At 40.8% G+C, this 24953-nt stretch overlaps 1 protein-coding gene across 1 annotated transcript in view; it reads right to left on the bottom strand.

The window, feature by feature from the left end:
• The window catches only part of LOC138668730 (transmembrane protein 132D-like), a 1836494-nt gene that overhangs the window by 1262781 nt on the left and 548760 nt on the right, over positions 1–24953 (bottom strand). Inside the window, exon 2 of the mRNA XM_069756046.1 lies at positions 10969–11848. Coding sequence (XP_069612147.1) covers positions 10969–11848 — 880 coding nt within the window. The remainder of the gene's footprint in view (positions 1–10968; positions 11849–24953) is intronic.

The following is a 24953-nucleotide window of genomic DNA, read 5'->3' on the forward strand; positions in this document are numbered from 1 at the left end:
TTGGTGGGCCTTGAGGACTGGAGTTGGGGACCCCTGCTCTATTGGACTATTTGCTGTAGCTTTGAAAGAATTCCTGTTTTATCTGCTGTAAAGCTAAGTGTACAATTATGTCCACAACCCTGATTGTCATCTTCCTGTGTACACTGTACATTGTCAGTAAGTGGCTAATCAGTGGTAGAGGTGGAGTTACACAGATTAGCTGGACCTTCGTGCACATGAGAACTAGTCAGGCAATGATAAGCTCCTGCTGATAAAACACTCAATTTATTGAAAAAAACAGCACACGGCATAAAGTAAAAGCTAACATATAAAAAATTACAAAAAGGAAAATGGTCCAATGAAAAAGTTTGGGCACCTTTGGCGATTTGTGTGCTCAGATAACTTTGATCAACGTGTCAGACCTTAATTAGCCTGCTAGGCTTATGGCTTGTTCATTATCACTGTTACAAAAAGCCAGGTGATGCAAATTTCCCAGCTTTATAAAAACCCAGCCTCCTCTAACCTTGTGCCAAAAAACAGCATTCATAGATTATTCTAAGCAGCTGCCAAGTGCTCTGAAAATGAAAATGATGGAAGCCCACAAAGTAGGAAAAGGTTATAAGAAGATAGCAAAGTATTTCCAAGATGCATTTTCCTCAGTTTGAAATGCAATAAAGAAATGGCAGTTAATAGGAACAGTGGAGGTCAAGATAATGTTTGGAAGATCAAACAATATTTTAGTGAGAGCTGCTAGTAGGTTTGCTAGAGAGGCAAATTAGAACCCCCGCTTGACTGCAAAAGACCTTCAGAAAGATTTAGCAGATTCTGCAGTTGTAGTACATTGCTCTACTCTTCAGAGACACCTGCATAATTATGGCCTCACCATAAAATTCAGCACCAGAAGTATACAAAAGAACATCTTAACAAAACTGATGCATTTTGGAGCCAAGTCTTGTGGACCGATGAGGTTCAAATAGAACTCTTTGGCCACAATGATCAAAGGTATGTGTGGAGAAAAAAGGGCACAGAATTTCAGGAAAAGAACCATTGAGCATGGGAGTGGATCAATCGATCAATCATGCTTTGGGGTTGTGTTCCAGCCAATGGCACGAGGAACAGTTCATGGGTAAAGGGAAGAATGGATTCAATTTAAATTTCAACAAATTCTTGAGGAAAACATAACACCATCTGTAAAAAAAACTGAACCTGAAAAGAGGAAGGCTTCTACAAATGGATAATAATCCCAAAGACATATTAAAATCCACAACTGATGACCTAAAAAGGCACAATCTGAAGGTTTTACAATGGTCCTCATGGTCCCCTTGTCTGAACATCATTTAAAATCCGCGGCTAGACCTCTAAAATAGAAGGGAATGCAAGACGACCCACGAATCTCACAGAACTGGAAGAATTTTCCAAGGAAGAATGGATGAAAATCCCTCAAACAAGAATTGAAAAACTCTTGGCTGGCTACAAAAAGCGTATACAAACTCTGATACTTTCAGAAGGGAGTGCTATTAGGTATTAAACCTTTGCATCAGACCACTTTCCTTTCTGTAATTTTTAAAAAGTAAAAGGCAAAAATATATATATTTTTTTAAACTAAAATACAAATGAAATGTGTCATCTTTATCTTTAGCCCTTTTAGAGATAATTTTATCTTCAACTTATTTAACTGTTCACAATCACAGTAACTTTGACCAGGGGTGCCCAAATCTTACATGCCACTGTATACCTTTAGTCAATTGATGATTGAAATGATCAGTTGTCTACCATTGACCTTATACAGGAGGATACATTATTACAGGTGTATGGATTATATAGCAACTAGTGATGAGCGAGTGTGCTCGTTACTCAGGATTTCCGAGCATGCTCGGGTGTTCTCTGAGTATCTTGGGTGTGTTCGTAGAATATGTTTGTGTCGCCGCAACTGCATAATTTGTGGCTTCTAGACAACCTGAACTCATGCAGGGATTGCCTGTTTGTAAGAGAATCCCCACATGTATTCAGGCTGTCTAGCAGACGCAAATCATGCAGCTGCGGCAACACAAACATAATCCATGAGCATGCCCAAAAAACTCGGAAAACACCCGTGCATGCTCGGAAATTTCGAGTAACGAGCAAACTCGCTCATCACTAATAGCAACTAAAATGCTCTCAAAATACCAAATGTTTATACTTCAGTGCAAAAAAAACATTTTATTACTATATAGTCTAGTTTTCCAATTTGACCTAATCGAAAAGGTATTGTTGTATCGCCAATTCATGTAAACAAAATCTACTAATCGCTCCAGAAAAGAAATTAGTAAATAATCCCAGTTGATTAAAAAATGTCACCCAGCAGTTGCAATATACGGTTTATACTTTTTTCAATATAGAACAGGCAGAAAAAATAATTCATTATATTCCTTAGAAAAGAAGTCAACTTTGATAATGCACTGCAGTTTATGACTATGTGTTTTGTTATATTATACTGTAGGTGATGGTATGTATGGGTTCATATACTTTGCATAAACTTTCAGAACTTTTCTCAGTTTGTGATTCAAGTACTTAACTTAAAAGTGACTCAAGGCTACTTGCAGAATGTGTAATAGTTGAGAAATTCTAGAAGATAAATGACTATCGATGAACAATTTAGATTTTGTATGATAATGGACATGCTATTTGAAAAAGGTAAAATAATCTCCATGGTAACTAACACACACCATTCAATCGGAAATAGTATCTATGCAGCATGAACAAACGAGAAAATAAATCTTCTAAAGAATAATTATAACAAATAAGAATGTTAATCGGAGTCGGAGACTTCACTTTCATTCTGTGTTTTCTATTTTGTCATTAAGAAATAGTTTTAGTGGTTTTTAGGCATCGAAGATAGAATGTAATATACTATGCAGTTGTAGTCCCAAGTTATCAAGCTTTGCCATTTATTCTTTATTCATAGACATTTTAATCTTTCTGTGTATTTTATTTACATTTACATTAATTAGTGTTTCATCTGCTTGTCAAATTTATCACTAGTGGAAATGAGCAAATCTGTTGAAATCAAAGTTCTCCAGCTTTAACAATTATTTCACTAATTCTTTTAGGACAAGTTGTAGTTTTGAATGATACCATTCATTTTACTACATCAGGTATTGAAGATTGTAAAAAAATAAATTCTAAGTGGGGTGAAATGGTGAAAAAAATAAAATCCTGCCATTTTTGAGGGGTTTTGTTTTGTCTGAGCTTCAAAAGAGGACTAAGATGGCAATTGTGGGGGCCTTCAGCAGGCCCCCTACTGCCATGTTAACCCATCGGCTCCCTGCAATAGTATCACAATGGTGTCCTGTAAATTCTGCTGTCAGTGATTGATAGCAGCATATAAATGGATAAGGCTATCTCTGGTTGCTGACGTTACAGGAATATGTGGACTATGTAACATGGTCAGGATCTGCTTGGTATGAAACAAGCTCAGCTCCAGCTTAATATAGACCTTAGTGTTCTATGACCAAAATGTACGTCACAGGTGATTAAGGAGTTTAGGGGAAAAAAAGGTAAAAAAAAATGACCCTTCTGTTGTAATCAGTCATACCGATCTTTCTCTGTAAGTACAGGTAGACATTTGAAATTTCCTGCTTAGGGGTGTACTGAAATTTACCTGCTTATGCCTGTGGTCTTACCCAAACTTGATTTGACCATGCAATATAGAAATTATGCATGCAAGGGTGAGGATTTTATGATGAAAATCCATTATTGTCCCACTCTCTGTCCTAACCATAACTCACCATATCACAAAAAATAATATTGCAGTGCACAGGGACGACCAAACATTGGAATTCATACCAGTCAAGATATCAAAAATCCTCATTTTAGCAAAAAAAGAAAGGAGGATGGGAATTGTAGAAGCCCTGAACTTTTATTTTAAATAAGGTTTTAGTCTTTTGCGCACAATCCTGATCAGGTTCTACCATGGTAATTCACCCTAGTTGATGCACAAAAAATTAGATTTTTTCTAAACGTGAGGATAATGGTAATTTACATTGTAGTCATGGATGGCTGCTGATTAATTTGTTTTATAAAACATTTTTAGCCTTTTGCAGCTAGAACTGAAAAGAGGCCCTGCTGCTGTTAATGCCTCAAAAGTCTTCATTTAAAAAAAAAATGAAGATGACTGTAAAGAACATTATAGACACAGAAGCCAATTAATTTTTATTTCAAGTTATTTTTTGCCTTTCGTTCCCAGCCCTGCATATGGGCACATTCCTTCACATTGTTATACTGGGAGAATTCACATCACACATAACCCAAAAACTCATAATATACACATAAATTAGGATAATAAAGAAATTGTAGCGGTAGTTTCACTGCTCGCACAGTAGTCACTGCCTATGGTAATGAGCAAATCTTCTTTCATCTAAACAAAAAGGATGCCACCTTGTCATTGTTGCAGGCCTAGGTGTATAATGATCTTTAGAAAGATCTCTGTTTTGTCCAGAGTTTAGTATCAGCTGTAAATATTGAAATTCTACTCTATATACAGTATGTTTGAAAAAGTCATGACCAAATCTGAAGAGTCACATATTTACGCACAACAAGACACAGGAATAATGCAATAGATAAGACAGGTGAAGCCTAACTATCAGTATGGGAAGGGGAGAAACAGTTGTGACCGTACATCAACACATAAAAAAGGAAAAAATAATAGATCTACCGGTGGCCAAACATTTTTGTATCCCTGATCATAGCATCATGGACATGAAATTACTGGTACTAAAAGGTAACTTTAAATATCAGAGAGACAGAAAAATTTTTGAATGCAAACTTATGACAACCTTTGACACTCTCAGCAGGAATGGATTTAAGTCTTTCTAAATCTACTAAGCAAATAGTCTCTTCAGAGAGGAAGAGGACCAGAACTCTAGTGCCACCTACAGGAAGTAGCATTCATGGAAGTCAATGTCAACCCTTTAACTAGCCTTGTTACATGACTTAAGGTACCGTCACATTTAGCGACGCTGCAGCGATCTAGACAACGATCCCGATCGCTGCAGCGTCACTGTGTGGTCGCTGGAGAGCTGTCACACAGACAGCTCTCCAGCGACCAAGGATGCCGAAGTCCCCTGGTAACCAGGGTAAACATCGGGTTACTGTTATGAACTGGTGGTTTAGGAGCAACATGGGATGAGCTCTGAAGGAGGTGGTACCTGTACTGACCGCAGTCCTTAAGCTCAACACAACACTAGAAGTAGCCGTGGGATGCTCCTGTCACTCCCTAGGCACCTCGTCACAGCCTGAGAATTAACTACCCCTAAAGATAGAAACAGGAAAACTATCTTGCCTCAGAGAAAATCCCCAAAGGATAGATAGCCCCCCACAAGTAATGACTGTGAGTGGAGAGGGAAAAGACATACACAGAATGAAACCAGGATGTAGCACAGGAGGCCAGTCTAGCTAGATAGATAGGACAGGATAGAATACTGTGCGGTCAGTATTAAAAACTACAAAAATCCACACAGAGTTTACAAAAATCTCCACACCTGACTAAAGGTGTGGAGGGTAAATCTGCTTCCCAGAGCTTCCAGCTTAACTGAATTAATCCATACTGACAAGCTGGACAAAACATAGAATGCACAGAACGAATAAGTCCACAACATGTGGACAGAAAAGAGCAAAACAAGGACTTATCTTTGCTGAACTGGTCAGGATATCAGGGAAATCCAAGAGAGATGTGAATCCAACCAGGAACCATTGACAAGTGGCATTGGCTGAAGGGAAGAGCCAGGCATAAATAGCCGAGCAGAAAGACAATCAGTGGAAGCAGCTGCAGACTGCTAAATCCAAGGAGCAGCCATACCACTTAAAACCACCGGAGGGAGCCCAAGAGCAGAACTTACAAAAGTGCCACTTACAACCACCGGAGGGAGCCCAAGAGCGGAATTCACAACAGGTTACTAAGCGCAAGGCCGCGCTTAGTAACCCGATGTTTACCCTGGTTACCAGTGTAAATGTAAAAAAAAAAATTACATACTTACATTCCGGTGTCTGTCCCCCATCGCTGTGCTTTCCTGCACTGACTGTGAGCGCCGGCTGGCCGTAAAGCACAGTGGTGACGTCACCGCTGTAATCTGCTTTATGGCCGGCGCTGACAGTGCAGGGAAGCAGAACGCCGGGGGACGCGACAGACACCGGAATGTAAGTATGAAGTGTTTGTTTTTTTTACATTTGCACTGGTAACCAGGGTAAACATCAGGTTACTAAGCGCGGCCCTGCGCTTAGTAACCCGATGTTTACCCTGGTTAACAGTGAAGACATCGCTGAATCTGCATCACACACGCCGATTCAGCGATGTCTGCGGGAGATCCAGCGACAAAATAAAGTTCTCGACTTTCTGCTCCGACCAACGATGTCACAGCAGGATCCTGAACGCTGCTGCGTGTCAAACACAACGATATTGCCATCCAGGACGCTGCAACGTCACGGATCGCTAGCGATATCGTTGTGAAGTTGGTCAGTGTGAAGATACCTTTAGGATAAAAGCAAAAACCAGAATCTCAATTTGCAGACACTGTGGTTGACTTCTAGGATTGCTACTTCCTATAGGTGGCACTAGAGTTCTAGTCTTCTTCCTCTCTGAAGAGACTATTTGCATATTTTCCAGAGGAGCATTGCAGCTTTATGTCTCCTCATTTCGGCATGCTTAACACGTCACTCTCCACAAGGAGAAACATTACTTCTTGGATCTACATCAGCTAAGGAATGTTTTCTTTAGACCATTTGGTGACAACACAATCATGGACCAGACCTCAAATCACAGGACAATAAAACTTTCACACTCCTTATCTATGAACTGTTCCAATATTTACAGCCACAACTGTTTCTCCTCTTCCCATACTAATAGTTCTGCTTCATGTCACTTGTCTTATCTATTGCATTATTTCTGTGCCCTGTTGTGCATAGATATGTGACTCTTCAGATTTTGTTTTATTTAGTGCCTGATTAAGAGAACAGAGTAGTCTCGAAAACTTGCAATTTGTTACCATCTTTTCAGTTAGCCATTAAAAGGTATGAACCACTGAAGACTCTCAAATCTTAATATTTTTCTATCTGCTAACATGATACAAATATGTATATTTTTACTGTTTGAAACATGTCATGGAATAGTGAGATTTTACTATATTATATAATTGCCTCCAAACTGTGAATTTCCTGCTGTTGTGAAACAACAACACCTGGAATGATCTAATTTCTGCAGTCTGCGTTTATACTATTAGTATATGCAGATGTATTTAAACTAAAACATATTTTATTACTACAACAATATCATTTTTAGCTTTCTTTTGCTAATAGGTAAACTGTATTTGTCAGCATCAACAATTGGCCAGTGAATAAAACTAATGAGTGCTGGCTCCATTCAGTGTTTAGATCCAGCTGCTTGCAAACCTGTTAACAGTAGGTAGGTGGGTCTGAACGATGTTGCCCACACTTATTGGATGATGACCTGTGCCATACATATGTTATCAGGATTATAAGCTTAAGGTACCTTCACACATAATGATATCTAACGATATCATTGCAACGTCACGCTTTTTGTGACGTAGCAACGATCCCGCTAACGATCTCGTTATGTGTGACTTCGACCAACGATCAGGCCCCTGCTGGGAGATCGTTGGTCATGGGGAATGATCAGGACCTTTTTTTGGTCGCTGATCACCCCACTGTCATCGCTAGATCGGCGTGTGTGACGCCGATCTAGCAATGTGTTCACCTGTAACCAGGGTAAACATCGGGTTACTAAGTGCAGGGCCACGCTTAGTAACCCGATATTTACCCTGGTTACCATTGTAAAAGTAAAAAAAAAAACACTACATACTTACATTCCGATGTCTGTCACGTCTCCCGACGTCAACTTCCCTGCACTGTGTCAGCGCCGGCCATAAAGCAGAGCACAGCGGTGACGTCACCGCTCTGCTTTACGGCCAGCGCTTACACAGTGCAGGGAAGCTGACGCCGGGGGACATGACAGACATCGGAATGTAAGTATGTAGTGATTTTTTTTTTTACTTTTACAATGGTAACCAGGGTAAATATCGGGTTACTAAGCGCGGCCCTGCATTTAGTAACCCGATGTTTACAGTGGTTACCCGGGGACTTCGGCATCGTTGAAGACAGTTTCAATGATGCCGAAGTCTTTCCCCTGATCGTTGGTCGCTGGAGAGAGCTGTCTGTGTGACAGCTCCCCAGCGACCACACAACAACTTACCAACGATCATGGCCAGGTTGTATCGCTGGTCGTGATCGTTGGTAAATCGTTTAGTGTAACGGTACCTTTAGAAAAGGCCTTTAAGTCCTTATTTTGATGTTAAGTTTTCACATGTGTTTTTTTATTTTTGTTTTTCACAGATAGAATATATGCCTATTAAAATTTATGGTGCTGTTCACATGTCCATGTGTCTGTAAAAAAAGACAAAGAGACATGTCCGTTTTTGAACTGAGTCATGGATCAAATCTATCTATGAAATCTATGAAAATCATGAATAGCACACAAATGGCAACAGTGTGCAATTTGTGTGCTGACCGTGATTAAAAAGTATTCTCATGTAATGAAATTGGCATAGTTAATCATAGGAAAATAAGCAACTTTACAATTGACTTCCTTTTTTCTATCTTCTGTGGCTCTACTGATATTAGAGCTTTTGTCTTCCAAAGTCTATATAGTTTTTCTCCCAGGCAGTTTTACCACCAGAGCCTGGCTGAATATGTTCTGTAGTTGCATTCAAAACTAAGGATTTAACTACTGAGATTCCATCCAAATTTTTACAACCCATTACTATTTGTAGAGCAATTAGGTGCTCATCTCTCTCCTCTTCCCAGGTCTGATCTCTTATCAGTTGTGCAAAATCACAATCTTCAGCCCCCACCATCAGTTTTCACTTGTGAGTTTTTCAAAGGTATTGTTATCTCTATATGTAAATATGGTGATAGCAAGGATGATTTCAGAACAAGTGACTGTAAAGTGTCATAGTAGCACAAGCTCAGCAATAGCACCAAGCTGGTAAACCAGAATTGTCAATCAAGGACAATTGCCCACCCCACCAGAAGCAGGGATGTAAAGAAAGTTGAAAGCGGTGTGCTTCTAAAGATAAAACTTTAGAATAAACCTTTATCATTGCACTGGGTATATATCTTTGCAATAAAAAATTTTTCATACTAGAAAATCACTGATGAAACACAAATGAAACACAAATGGACTAAGCACTGACAAATAGTGGATGAAAAACACTGAAGAAACTCGGACTGTTTTTCGCATACCAAAAAAATCAACATCTGAATGAGGCCTAATATTTATCATGCATATGGAGGATATCAGTAAATAGTTTTTTTCAATGCAATTTTCTCTTGTCTTTTTTTTTAAATTTAAGGCTACTTAGCGTCGGTACGGGGCCGTCGCGCTGCATCGGCCCGACGTACCAATGCATACTGTGCAAGCGCTGCACAACGGGGGCATCCGCTGCCCCATTGTGAGTTGCGGGGAGGTGGGGGTGGAGTTCCGGCTGCGCATGCGCAGTCGGAAATGGCAGACATAACGCAGCAAAAAACGTTACATTTAACGGTCCGCCACAACACGACGCAACCGTCGCACGATGGTTGTGACGTGTGGCAAAGCGTCGGCAATGCGTTGCTAATGTTAGCCAATGGAGAAAAAACGCATCCTGCAAGCAATTTATGCAGGATGCGTTTTTTCTCCTAAACGACGCATTGCGACGTGCAGTGCACGACGCTAGTGTGAAAGTAGCCTAAGCCAAGTACTAACGTGCATGAGTTATTTTTCAAAGATTATCGAATGACTGCCAGTATGGATATTCTATGGATACTATGGATATTCAGAACACTGCTCCCTTCCTCCCCAATGAAAAAAAATCAAACATTCTCATTTGAAATTAGTTTTTAAATAGTATTATACAGTTAACTTGTAACTCTAAGCAAGTTATTCTATAATCAACAGTAATCTACTATATTCAACTAACACATTATATACCTGATACATGCTTTTATCTGCACACTGCCGTCAGAAATTCAGGCAGTAAAGCAGTGCCTGTCTCAGGTTTGATTCTATAGGGTATGGAGGTCACTATCTAAAATTAATGAATATATTTACCTGGCCAATTGAGGCACCTTCCCTTGGGGTTCTCTATATTCATAGTACCAACTGGAGTTAGTTATTCTTAGTCTTGTAACAATAAAGATATGTACACACATTCAGTATTTGGAGTAGAAAAATATTTGGTAAATCTGCAGCAAATACTGATATGTTGGCAGAAAATCCCAATGCGTTTAGTGCGTTTTTCCCATTCAATAGTATGGGTGAAATTTGCTCATAAATGCTGAAATAATTGTCATGCCGCAGACATAAATCTACTGCAAATCTGCAAGGAAAAAATAAGCAACATGTGCATGAGACTTAAGGAATCTCACTCACTTTGCTGGGACTATGATGTCCTTCAGCTTTTGTGACAAATGTGCACAGAAAACACGTGACAAAAATGCGAAAAAACCATGTGTGCACATACCGTTATATTGCACCACCTCCCTTGACACTTAAGATGGACTAAATAGGAAGTTAGAGTGCTAGAGAAGTAGCACTGAATTATTTTGTTTTTTATTGTCTTAGCAATCTGTGGGGAGCTATATGGTCACCCACTTATCAAAACTTTTGACATGACTTACTCTTGATATTTTGTTTCAGGTTTAAATCCTTCTAGCCAGAAGTCGTGTGTCTGTGATGCATCCATCGGAAACAGTCTGTAGTTCTCTGATAGTAACATTGAAATTATAACCATTTGTTATTCTTGAAGTAAAATATACTGTAATATATACCAATGGTGGCATATTAATTTCACACATCCATATATAAAATAACATTCTGGAATTAGTTTCTCACTTACATATTTCCTGTAAAACCCTTAATACTAATGTGTTCCAAAAACTTTGAAAACACCTTTTTCTTACCTTAATTTGAACTTGGCCTGTGTAAAATTTTTTGCAAGAAACACAAAATATGATAGAATATCCCCAGACTTTATACTCCGATAGAAAGAACGGATAGCTATATTCCCGTCAATTACCACTTCAATAGATGAGTTGCTGCTGGGGCTTTGGTACAGGTAAATACTTCCAATTCTTTGCAGCGGAGGACCGGCATCATCAAAATAATTATGAGACATTTGGATTTTCCTTGCGTCCTCCATGACACAATTGCCTTTCTCATCACTTTGCTGAATAGAATAATACAATTCCACTGGACTACCATCAGGTTGCTCCAACATCTTTTTATGTCCTGCAATAACTGTTGGTGGGTCAAACCAGCTTGCCAGTAGCTCAAGGTCAGCAACACACAATCCAAGGTCACCAGTCAACTTGCATGTAGCCTTAACTTCTCTGGTTTCACGGAATGCAAATACTTTTACACAAGGAAGTCTTTCTGTAGTGCTATAATCATCCCAATCTCTACCCACAATATAAAACAAAACTTGAACTTTAGGTTTAAAACGATAGATTTTGCTCTTCAGAATATAGGCTTTAATCCTCCAGTTAAATGCAAATTTATCTGTAGATCCAAAATGGTTAGAAATTAACAGTAAATCCTGTGGCACTTCCTGCTCAATGGAAAATGGTCCGTAGGTGGCATTCATCATCGGTTGTTTCTTGGCCTTATAAATGAGAAATGATTCAACTCGAGACTGGAGACTGGAATTCCTCATAATATCCTGGTTTGCTTCTTTAAGTAAGAAAGAAAGCTCACTTTGATGGATAGTGTAGCTCACCGGTAGATAGGTCGGAAGCAAAGAAAACCTTTGTATGCTGTCTAATATCCCACGACTTTCTGTCACTGTTGAAAAAGAACAAATATTTCAAGATGAAACTAAAATTTAAATAATGGGCTTATAAAACAAATAAAAGATAAAATGTAATTCTTTCTCAATAACAGTTCAATGTACAATACATTTTATTTAGAACTTGATTGTTGGGAGACTGTTCAAGAATATTCATGAGATTGACATAAATATTATAGTTGCAACTTTGCAAACCTAAGCCACTAAAAGCACAAATCAAAGATAGAACATTCTAAAGAAACACATGAAATCAAATTTTGATAGAGGGGAGGAATGTGACTTCACCACGCTATGTCGTCCGATGTTGAGGCTTGAGACCTGTGTGTCGGGTACCGCTCCTGACGGTGAAGTTCAGCCAAAGATTCAAGGGTATCAGGAAATGAGCAGAACATCCGTCCAGCATAGGATATCCAATGACTAAGGGCACTTAGGGTATGTTTCCACGTTCAGGAAACGCTGCGTGTTTGACGCGTGGTAACACGCATCTGGCGGCCCTGCGATTCCGGACATGTGGCGCGTCTTTTTAGATCGCAGCATGTCCATTTACCTTGCGGCGACGCTGACACAGGGCCCTATGTGTGGGGTGCGATGATACCGGATGTGTGCAATGAACACATCCGGCATCATCGCGTCCCCAGAAGGGGACGGAGCTTTGGACGGAGCGATTTTGCCACTTCGTCCAAACGGCCGGCCATCCTGAACGTGGACACGTATCCTTTGATGCCAAAAACGCATCAGGTTTTATATATATTTTTCCATGTTTTTAATGAATTTTGAAAAAAGTATGAAATAATTTTTACTTATTGTTGGATGGATGTGCCATTCATTACCTCTTTTCCTTGAATTTAATCAAATATTTAAATTGTTGCTTTAACACTTATTAAATACAGTTAGGGCCAGAAATATTTGGACAGTGACACAATTTTCGCGAGTTGGGCTCTGCATGCCACCACATTGGATTTGAAATGAAACCTCTACAACAGAATTCAAGTGCAGATTGTAACGTTTAATTTGAAGGGTTGAACAAAAATATCTGATAGAAAATGTAGGAATTGTACACATTTCTTTACAAACACTCCACATTTTAGGAGGTCAAAAGTAATTGGACAAATAAACATAACCCAAACAAAATATTTTTATTTTCAATATTTTGTTGCAAATCCTTTGGAGGCAATCACTGCCTTAAGTCTGGAACCCATGGACATCACCAAACGCTGGGTTTCCTCCTTCTTAATGCTTTGCCAGGCCTTTACAGCCGCAGCCTTCAGGTCTTGCTTGTTTGTGGGTCTTTCCGTCTTAAGTCTGGATTTGAGCAAGTGAAATGCATGCTCAATTGGGTTTAGATCTGGAGATTGACTTGGCCATTGCAGAATGTTCCACTTTTTGGCATTCATGAACTCCTGGGTAGCTTTGGCTGTATGCTCGGGGTCATTGTCCATCTGTACTATGAAGCGCCGTCCAATCAACTTTGCAGCATTTGGCTGAATCTGGGCTGAAAGTATATCCCGGTACACTTCAGAATTCATCCGGCTACTCTTGTCTGCTCTTATGTCATCAATAAACACAAGTGACCCAGTGCCATTGAAAGCCATGCATGCCCATGCCATCACGTTGCCTCCACCATGTTTTACAGAGGATGTGGTGTGCCTTGGATCATGTGCCGTTCCCTTTCTTCTCCAAACTTTTTTCTTCCCATCATTCTGGTACAGGTTGATCTTTGTCTCATCTGTCCATAGAATACTTTTCCAGAACTGAGCTGGCTTCTTGAGGTGTTTTTCTGCAAATTTAACTCTGGCCTGTCTATTTTTGGTATTGATGAATGGTTTGCATCTAGATGTGAACCCTTTGTATTTACTGTCATGGAGTCTTCTCTTTACTGTTGACTTAGAGACAGATACACCTACTTCACTGAGAGTGTTCTGGACTTCAGTTGATGTTGTGAACGGGTTCTTCTTCACCAAATTAAGTATGCGGCGATCATCCACCACTGTTGTCATCCGTGGACGCCCAGGCCTTTTTGAGTTCCCAAGCTCACCAGTCAATTCCTTTTTTCTCAGAATGTACCCAACTGTTGATTTTGCTACTCCAAGCATGTCTGCTATCTCGCTGATGGATTTTTTCTTTTTTTTCAGCCTCAGGATGTTCTGCTTCACCTCAATTGAGAGTTCCTTTGACCGCATGTTGTCTGCTCACAGCAACAGCTTCCAAATGCAAAACCACACACCTGGAATCCACCCCTGACCTTTTAACTACTTCATTGATTACAGGTTAACGAGGGAGACGCCTTCAGAGTTAATTGCAGCCCTTAGAGTCCATTGTCCAATTACTTTTGGTCCCTTGAAAAAGAGGACGCTATGCATTACAGAGCTATGATTCCTAAACCCTTTCTCCGATTTGGATGTGGAAACTATCATATTGCAGCTGGGAGTGTGCACTTTCAGCCCATATTATATATATAATTGTATTTCTGAACATGTTTTTGTAAACAGCTAAAATAACAAAACTTGTGTCACTGTCCAAATATTTCTGGCCCTAACTGTATATAAATATTTAAATTGTTGTTATTTTTTACTACAATAATTTTGCTTTATTGCTACACAGAAAATATAGAAAAAGTAGAGAAAAAAGAAACTAATATAAAACTCATTCTGTAAAGAGAACAATTTATTCAGCAAACACTATGAAAACAAAATATGATTCATGACAAATGATGATATGCAACAAAAATAACATGTTCTGAATAAATACACCTACATTGGTAATGTTTCCACTGAATTTAGAGTAGTTTCGGTAGTTAATTAGCAAAATGAGTAAAAATAAGTAAAAACAAAGTATACTTAGGTAACATTTCAATGTTTAGCATCATTTCATTGAATGTATCAATCCAACAAAGAACAACAAAGTTGAACAATGAATCACTTATATTATTTTTTGCTAATTAAAACCATGTAGTGAAATAAATATTTTTTCTAATCTGATTTTATTTTCCAATTGTAGGCTTTTTTTTACTGTATTTTCTGTAAATGATTATAGAACAGACATATTTCCTGTGCTGTTATCATTCAACATTACAGATTACATCAAGTACTTGGGTCATAGAAATTAATGGTTTGGAGATGTTCTTCAGACTATTATGGGAGAGCTTCCTAGACATTCTCTGTGGAGAGGTTATTTTGCAGGAAGCAGGAGAATAAGAGTTGTACTCATCATCCAATTCAATTCGAGCATTCTGTATGTTTAAATATGGGTGTTCCTTTTCATTATATTTTTCCATCATTTGATAATGAAATGACAGCTAAAAAGATCTCAGGAGAATGGGAATATAGAATATAAATATAGTGACATTGAAAATATAAAAATAAAGCATAATTTTTAAAGATAAATCATGTTACAATGTTAAACTATGGGTCAGTGCAGATCTGCGATTATTTTTTTATGCCAATTTGGCATGAGAAAACAATTGCAGCATGCTTTGACTGACTCCGATATTCTGATCACGGACACTCATACAAATCTATGGGTGCGTGTGAAAGTCCGATGTATGCTCACAAAGACATTGGCGAAATTAAAATCTCCATCTGCTCCATACCTATGCTGCTATTCTCTCATGCAAGAGAAAATAATCCAAGACACACAGTTATTTCCTAAGGGAGGTCACATGGTTGTTTCATATTGGAAGAAACCAGAAAGCCTAGTCCATGCCCTCATCATCTCACCAGCCTTGACTACTGCAACCTCCTGCTCTGTGGCCTCCCCTCGAACACTCTCTCACCCCTCCAATCTATTCTAAACTCTGCTGCCCGACTAATCCACCTGTCCCCCCCACTATTCCCTGACCTCTCCCCTCTGTCAATCACTTCGCTGGCTCCCCATTGCCCAGAGACTCAAGTACAAAACCCTATCCATGACACACAAAGCCATCCACAACCTGTCTCCTCCATACATCTGTGACTTCGTCTTCTGATACTTACCTGCATGCAACCTCCGATCCTCACAAGATCTCCTTCTTTATTCCGCTCTTATCTCCTCTTTCCACAATCGCATACAAGATTTCTCTCGCGCATCACCCCTACTCTGGAACTCTCTACCACAACATATCAGACACTCACCTACCATCGAAACCTTCAAAAAGCACCTGAAGACCTACCTCTTCCGACAAGCCTACAACCTGCAGTAACCACCGATCAACCAAACTGCTGCACAACCAGCTCTACCCTCACCTATTGTATCCTCACCCATCCCTTGTAGATTGTGAGCCTTCACGGGCAGGGTCCTCTCCCCTACTGTACCAGTCATGACTCGTATTGTTTAAGATTATTGTACTTGTTTTTATTATGTATACCCCTCCTCACATGTAAAGTGCCATTGAATAAATGGCGCTATAATAATAATAAATAATAATAATAAACTGCTGGCACCATACACCTCCTATTTGGCTATGCAGCACCAAGATCGAACATCCACCTGGTAACTGACTATTGTATCATCTGCTTATACTTATTGTACTACCACCTGTATTTGAGTATATGACCATCATATATGTATATCCATTCTGTAAATAATGTTCTGTCTAGTGTTCCCTTAAGGCGATTAACCCCTTACTGCCATCGGACGAACTATTATGCCGATGGCAGTATCCCCCGCTTTGATGTGAGCTTCGGCGGTGAGCCCACCTCAAAGCTGAGAATGTCAGCTCTTTTGAACAGCTGACATGTGTCTGCAATAGGCGAGGGTGGAATCGTGATCCACCAGTGCCTATTAACTAGTTAAAGGCCTCTGTCAAACTCTGACAGAGGCATTTAACAAGCGCTCCAGCCATCCAGCCAGAAATGCGCACACCGGTAACCCCATCACCTGATCAGGGGTCATTGGTGCGTCGGCATGACACACAGAGGTCTCCTTGAGACCTCTATGGTTGTTGATGCTGGATTGCTGTGAGCGAGAACCTGTGGTCGGCGCTCATAGCAAGTCTGCAATTCAGCTGAATAGAGGTGATCTGAGCATCGCTTCTATGTAGCAGAGACAATCAAGTTGTGGCAGCTTCTAGCCTCCCATGGAGGCTATAGAATTATGCCAAAAGTTAAAAAATATGTTTTTAGAAATATGAAAAAAATAGAAAAACATAAAGTTTAAATCACCCCCTTTCACCCCATTCAAAATAAAACAATTAAAAAAATCAAACATATACATATTTGGTATCGCCACGTTCAGAATCACCCGATGTATCAATAAAAAAAAGGATTAACCTGATCGCTAAACGGCGTAGCAATAAAAAAAGTCAAAATGCCAGAATTACATTTTTTTGTTGCTGCAACATTGCATTAAAATGAATAACGGGCAATCAAAAGAATATATCTGCACCAAAATGGTCTCTTTAAAAATGTCAGCTACGCACGCAAAAAATAAGCCCTCACCCAACCCAAGATCACGAAAAATGGAGACACTACGGGTATGGGAAAATTGCACTTTTTCTTTTTTAGCAAAGTTTGGAATTTTTTTTCACCATTTAGATAAAAAAGAACCAAGACATGTTTAGTGTCTATGAACTCAGAATGACATGAAAAATCATAATGGCAGGTCAGTTTTAGCATTTAATGAACCTAGTAAAAAGCCAAACGAAAAACAAGTGTGGGATTGCACTTTTTTGCAATTTCACTGCAATTGGAATTTTTTCCCATTTTCTAGTCACGACATGGTAAAACCAATGACCTCATTCAAAAGTACAACTCATCCCACAAAAAATAAGCCCTTAAATGGCCATATTGACAGAAAAATAAAAAAGTTATGGCCCTGGGAAGGAGGGGAGCAAAAAACGAAAATGCAAAACCGAAAAAAGTTCCAGGGATTAAGGGGTTAAATATCCAATTTAATCTTGGACTGCCTTGATCCATAAATCCACATGCCCATGCTCTCAGTTTAATATCACAAGTTACCAGGGCTGGATTATGGCCTGATATAATGCCATTATTGGACTGGGCTCATATCTAAGTAGGAACTGGTGGCAGTCCTACCAAGCTGGCATTGCTTTGTTTCACTAGTGCTAGTGAAAGGGGTCTCTCAGTCAGTTAGTTAGAATTGTAAACAAGTCTTGTGCCACACCGGCGGTGGCGTGGGCCACCCTCTTTCATGCCAGATGCCTTCTTGTGCCCTTGAGGACAGGGGTGTCTGTGTAAAACTGTGTCAAGCTGTTCATTATGTATCCCCATCATTTTGATGAAAGTGGGGAGACCATACTGAGTGACCCTAATGTATTAGTAACATCAAGCGGGGCTGCGATGTGCAATTCCCCACAGACCTGTACACACATCACCTGAATACAGTGGTCTTTTAGAGGTTCTTCCGTTTTGGAGGAGAACTAACCTCCTAACACCCTTTGTAAAAAATCATTGTGTACAGCTATTATCATTTGCACAACAACCTGTGTATAAACAGCAACAAGGCATTGGCCCCCAAAAAGAGAACATTTTTGAACCATTCATACAATTTAGGTATCCTACAAAATCTTGCAGTTCACAGCAAATTAACTTATTCTTTGTGAAAATTCATCAGAGCTTGCAAATTTGAATTTAAAATGAATATATGTAAGATGAAAAATAGATATTCTTTTTAATATTTATATAACAAATTAGGTTATTACTGTATCTCTTAACCGCAGCCTGAGTCTAATTTAACAATTAATGTATTATTTTTGTCAAATCCAACATTACATCTGTGCTTACTGATGCATTGTGCTATTAGACTTAGTCTACATACTGTCAAAGAGCAACCTGATCACTTCACTGTTTTATTTCTTGTTGGTTACAAGTATCATGGGACCTCTTAAAACATTTTTGTGTTGACAGGCAAATAGCTGTGATATATATCCCATCTTTTAAAATTTGTCATTCACAATATTTCAGGACAAAAGCAAATCCTTTACTGTAGAAAGGGAAAATATATGTACTATAATTATCAATACAAAGAATATAATTTGTTACTTTTAGATAAATCATAAAGTAAGTCACTTTTGTTTATGGTGCTGCATCTACTTATAGATCCTTAAAAAACTACAATAAAACATGATCAAAATGTCTTGAATACCCTGTAATTGTATCAATGCAAATGTCAGTTCAGCACACAAAACACGAGTCCAAACACAGCTCCATTCATGGAAAAGTAAAATGTTTTGGGTCTTGAAAAATTGTGTTACAAATTACATTTTCTTCTTGAACAAACTTCTGATTTTTTTTACTGCTTTCTAGTGAAGAGCAAATGTCTTATCCGAGCACACTTGGGTGTTATCCAAGCATATGGTATTGGTAATCACTGATTGACCAAACCACTGCACGACCAGCTCTATCCTTACCTACTGTATCCTCACCCATCCCTTGTAGATTGTGAGCCCTCACGGGCAGGGTCCTCTCTCCTCCTGTACAAGTTGTGACTTGTATTGTTTAAGATTATTGTTCCTGTTTTTATTATGTATACCCCTCCTCAGATGTAAAGCGCCATGGAATAAATGGCGCTATAATAATAAATAATATTAATATTTGGCGTTATCCAAGCATATGGGCGTGCTTGTATATTATGTTTGAGTCCCTGTGGCTGAATGATTTGTGGCTGATAGACAGCCTGAACACATGTGGGGAAGGCAGCCACAGAGACTCAAACATAATATACGAGTACTCCCAGATGCTCGGATAATACCCGAGAATGCTCGGATAAGACGTTATCTGACTACTGTAATGCTCTATTAATTGGCCTCCCCCTCACTCGACTTTCCCCTCTCCAGTCCATCCTTAATGCAGCAGCCAGGGTCGTCCATCTGGCTAATCGTTACTCGGACGAGTCCGCTCTTCGCCAGTCGTTACACTGGCTTCCCATTCATTACAGGATACAATTCAAAGTACTTGTTCTCACCCACAAAGCTCTCCACAGTGCAGCACCCCCTTACATCTCCTCCCTCATATCTGTCTATCAGCCTAACAGACCACTGCGCTCTGCAAATGACTTTCGATTAACCTCTGCACTAATCTGTACCTCCCACTCCCGACTCCAAGACTTCTCCCGTGCTGCGCCAATCCTCTGGAATGCTCTACCCCAAGATACTAGGACCATCCATAATTTGCATAGTTTTAGGCGCTCGCTCAAAACACATTTGTTCAGAGCAGCCTTTCACGTTCACTAATCAAAGTAATTTTATGTTTGTGTGTGTGTGTAGCCCATTCACTATCCCCATCTATTCACCAACCCCTGAAGATGGCTGGACCATGATTGTAAATACATCATTGTAAATACACACCTGTACTTTGCATCTCCCCCACCTCATTGTAGATTGTAAGCTCTCACGAGCAGGGTCATCTTATTTTGCTTTAATTATTGTATTGTTAACGTTGTTACTTATGACTTTTGTGTTTGAAACTGTTAAACTGTAAAGCGCTGCGGAATATGTTGGCGCTATATAAATAAAGATTATTATTATTATTATTATCTGAGAACATTCGCTCATCATTACTGCTTACATGAAAAATAAATATGTAATTTGGTATCTCCAAAATTGTACTGACTTTAAGACTCAGGTTTCAATGCTCATTTTTCCCAAAAAACACTATTGGTATTGTATGTTTTTCACTATTTCACTGCTCTTGGAACATTTTTCAGATTATGCAGTAAATGTTACAGTAAAATAAATGGTGATGTTTAGGGTTAAGCGAAACGGATCGGTCATTTTCATAAGTCGCCGACTTTTGGCAAAGTCGGGTTTCATGAAACCTGACCCGATCCCTGTGTGGGGTCGGCCATGTGGTACACGACCTTTGCGCCAAAGTCGTGTTTCATATGACGCGTTCAGTGCCATTTCTCAGCCAATGAAGGAGGACGCAGAGTGTGGGCAGCGTGATGACATAGTTCTCGGTCCCCACCATCTTAGAGAAGGACATTACAGTGATTGGCTTGCTTTCTGCGGCGTCACAGGGGCTATAAAGGGGCGTGCACCCCAACCGCCATCTCACTGCTGCTGATCTGAGCATAGTGAGAGGTTGCTGCCGCTTCGTCAGAAGCAGGGATAGCGTTAGGCAGGGAATATAAACCCCCAAACCGCTTGTGCTGTAGCGATTTCCACTGTCCAACACCACCTTTTCCTTGCAGGGACAGTGGAGGCTAGATTTCAGTGCATCAGCTCTGTAGCTTATTAGGCTGCCTTATAAGGCTCCCTGATAGCTGCATTGCTGTTTGTATGCCGCCGTGCAAACCAACTGCTTTTTTCAAAGCACAAATCCTGTTGTTCCTTTCTGCACAGCTATCTTGTTTGTTTGTCCACACTTTTGTGTGCAGCAGTCCTTTTTATTGCTGCATGCCATACTTTTCTGAGATTACTGTAGGGAGATAGTAATTGTAGTACAGTCCCTTTTTTTTTATATATATCTTCAAGCCACTTTCTGCCCCTGAAACTGTGTAGTGTGAAACAGTGGGCCTGTATTTTTCTGCATTGTCCCACACCTAAAAAGGGAGATTTATATTGCCAATCAGTGCATCTGTGCCAGTCCAGTCTGTTGTATCTGTCAGTCATTTTGTGCCACAGAAACAATACTGTAAAACAGTGGGCCAGATTTATCACTAGTCCTCCATATAAAAACAAAAAGGGGAGATTAATATTGGCAAATCTGTGCATCTGTGCCAGTCCAGTTTGTGGTATCGGTCTGTCATTTTGTGCCACTGAAACACTACTGTAAAACTGTGGGCCAGATTTATTCACTAGTCTCCCATCAAAAAAAAGAAGGGGAGATTAATATTGGCAAATCTGTGCATCTGTGCCAGTCCAGTCTGTGGTATCGGTCTGTCATTTTGTGCCACTGAAACACTACTGTAAAATTGTGGGCCAGATTTATTCACTAGTCTCCCATCAAAAAAAAAAAAGAAGGGGAGATTAATATTGGCAAATCTGTGCATCTGTGCCAGTCCAGTCTGTGGTATCGGTCTGTCATTTTGTGCCACTGAAACACTACTGTAAAACTGTGGGCCAGATTTATTCACTAGTCTCCCATCAAAAAAAAAAGAAGGGGAGATTAATATTGGCAAATCTGTGCATCTGTGCCAGTCCAGTCTGTGGTATCTGTCTGTCATTTTCTGCCACAGAAAATATACTGTAATACAGTGGGCCAGATTTATTCACTAGTCTTCCATATAAAAAAAAAGAAGGGGAGATTTTTATTTCCAGTGTGTGCATCTGCGATAGTCCTGTTAGTGGCATATCTGTCAGCCACTGTGTGCCACTGAAACTGTGTACTGTAATACAGTGGGCCTGATTTTCCCTGCACTCTCACACACCTATAAAGGGAGATTTAAATTCACAACAATTTTGCGTCCACCTGGTAACTGGTTTTACAGTACCAAATACCGTTTGTTAGTTTGGTTACATATTTCCAAGAATGAGGAAGTCTGGTGGAAGAGGTCGTGGCTGTGGGCGGTCATTGCCAGCTGGTAATGATGGTAGTGGTGGTGGAGCATCAGGTGGTCGTGGGAAAAGCAATATAGCACCTAAGTCTCGAGTTGTTCAGCCATCGTCATTGTGTGGCTACAGAAGGCCTCGAACGCTCCCGTTTCTGGGAGTAGGAAAACCGCTTTTAAAGCCGGAGCAGCAGGAACAAGTTTTGGCTTTCCTTGCTGACTCTGCCTCTAGCTCTTTTGCCTCCTCTTCGGAAAGTACAAAATGTAAAAGCAGCGCGTCGTCAGTGGATGTTCCCGGTCAGGGACAAGTCGCTTCCTTGCGTTCTTCACCCAGAACAACAGAGAAGGATGCGTCAGGCGACACAACGGGTTACTCCATGGAGCTCTTTACACATACCGTTCCTGGGATAGAAAGGGAAATTGTTAACAGGCCATGCCCATTACAAGATGAATCAGACATGGAGTGCACAGATGCACAGCCACAGCCAGATTATTATGCTGTTCTTTGACTCAAATCACAACATTTCCCTCACAGTGTACTGATCCAGAATCTGACCCAGTTGAGATTATGGAGCCCCATCACGAATGCTATAGCAGCGGCTTACACGGTGACTCAGAGGAAGGTGCACAGGACATAGAAGAGGAGGTCATAGATGACCCAGTTGTTGACCCCGATTGGCAGACATTGGGGGAACAGGGTGCAGCCGGCAGTAGCTCTGAAGCGGAGGAGGAGGAGCCGCAGCAGGCATCAACATCGCAACAGGTTTCATCTGGCAGGCCCGTATCTGGCCAAAAACGTGTGGCAAAACCAAAACCAGTTGTAGGACAGCGTGGCCATCCGGTTAAAGTATTTCAGTGTGCAATGCCTGAAAAGGTATCCGATAGTAGGAAGAGTGCAGTCTGGCATTTTTTTAACCAACATCCAAATGATCAGTGCAAAGTCATCTGTAAGAAATGCTCAAGGACCTTCAGCAGAGGTCAGAATGTTAAAAATATAAGTACAAGTTGCATGCGTAGACATTTAAACACCATGCACTTGCAAGCCTGGACTAACTACCAAACATCCCTTAACGTTGTTGCACCCTCTCACAATGAAGCTAGTCAGCAATGCTACATCCCTTCCCTCACTGTAAGCCCAACGTTTACCACACCACCTGCAGCAAATGTGGAGGTTTTGTCGCAAGGCCAAAGCAGTCAGGGAATCACCAGGTTCTTGGTAGGAAACACTGTATGTAGGCCAACAGCAAGAATACCATCACCAACCCTCTCTCAGACTGCCATGTCCACCGGCACCCCCGCTAGTACCACCATATGCAGCTTTCCATTCCAGCTCACCCTACAAGAGAATCTCGTTAGGAAAAGGAAGTACTCATCCTCTCATTCGCGTGCACAGGGTTTGAACGCCCACAATGCTAGACTAATCTCGTTAGAGATGATGCCCTACCGGTTAGTTGAAAGCGAAGCTTTCAAAGCCCTGATGGACTACGCTGTACCATGCTACGAGCTACCCAGTCGACACTTCTTTTCGAGAAAAGCCATCCCAGCTTTCCACCAGCATGTAAAAGACCGCATTGTCCATGCACTCAGGCAATCTGTGAGTAGAAAGTTGCACCTGACAACAGATGCATGGACCAGTAGGCATGGCCAGGGGCGTTTTGTGTCCATCACAGCACACTGGGTTAATGTGGTGGATGCAGGGTCCTCAGGGGACAGCAATATTGGGACAGTTCTGCCTAGCCCACGGTCTAGGAAACTGTTGGCTGTAGGTGTTCGCCACCCCTCCTCGTCCTCCAGCAGAAGCGACAGCTCGTCCACAGACCGCAGTCACACGACCACTCCATCCGCAGCTGCCACTGTTGTACACGAGGTGTCCCATTATGGAACAGCTAGTGGCAAGCGTCAGCAGGCTGTATTGGCAATGAAGTGTTTGGGCGACAACAGACACACCGCAGAAGTTCTGTCCGAGTTCTTGCAGCAAGAAACTCAGTCATGGCTGGGCAGTGTACATCTTGAGGCAGGCAAGGTAGTGAGTGATAATGGAAGGAATTTTATGGCTGCCATAGCCCTTTCACAACTGAAACACATTCCTTGCCTGGCTCACACCTTAAACCTGGCGGTGCAGTGCTTCCTGAAAAGTTATCCGGGGTTACCCGACCTGCTCCTGAAGGTGCGCAGACTGGGTTCGCACATCCGCCGTTCGCCAGTACACTCCAGCCGTATGCAGAACCATCAGCGATCTTTGAACCTTCCCCAGCATCACCTAATAATCGACGTTGTAACAAGGTGGAACTCCACACTGCACATGCTTCAGATACTGTGCGAACAAAGGCGTGCTGTTATGTATTTGTGGGAGGATACACATACATGAGCAGGCAGTTAAATGGCAGACATGGAGTTGTCAGGTGTGCAGTGGTCAAAGCTACAAGACCTCTGTCAAGTCCTTCAGTGTTTTGAGGAATGCACACGGCTGGTTAGTGCCGACAATGCCATAATAAGCATGAGCATCCCCCTAATGCGTCTGCTGATGCAAAGTTTGACGCACATAAAGGAGCAGGCGTCTGCAACCGAGGGCGAGGGAAGCCATGATGACAGTCAGCTATTGTCTGGTCAGGGATGTTTACTGGACGAGGTGGCGGGCGAAGAGGAGGAGGACGAGGAGGATGATGGGGATGAGTA

Source organism: Ranitomeya imitator, chromosome 1 (assembly GCF_032444005.1).
Source record: "Ranitomeya imitator isolate aRanImi1 chromosome 1, aRanImi1.pri, whole genome shotgun sequence".
In the NCBI taxonomy this organism is placed as follows: domain Eukaryota; kingdom Metazoa; phylum Chordata; class Amphibia; order Anura; family Dendrobatidae; genus Ranitomeya; species Ranitomeya imitator.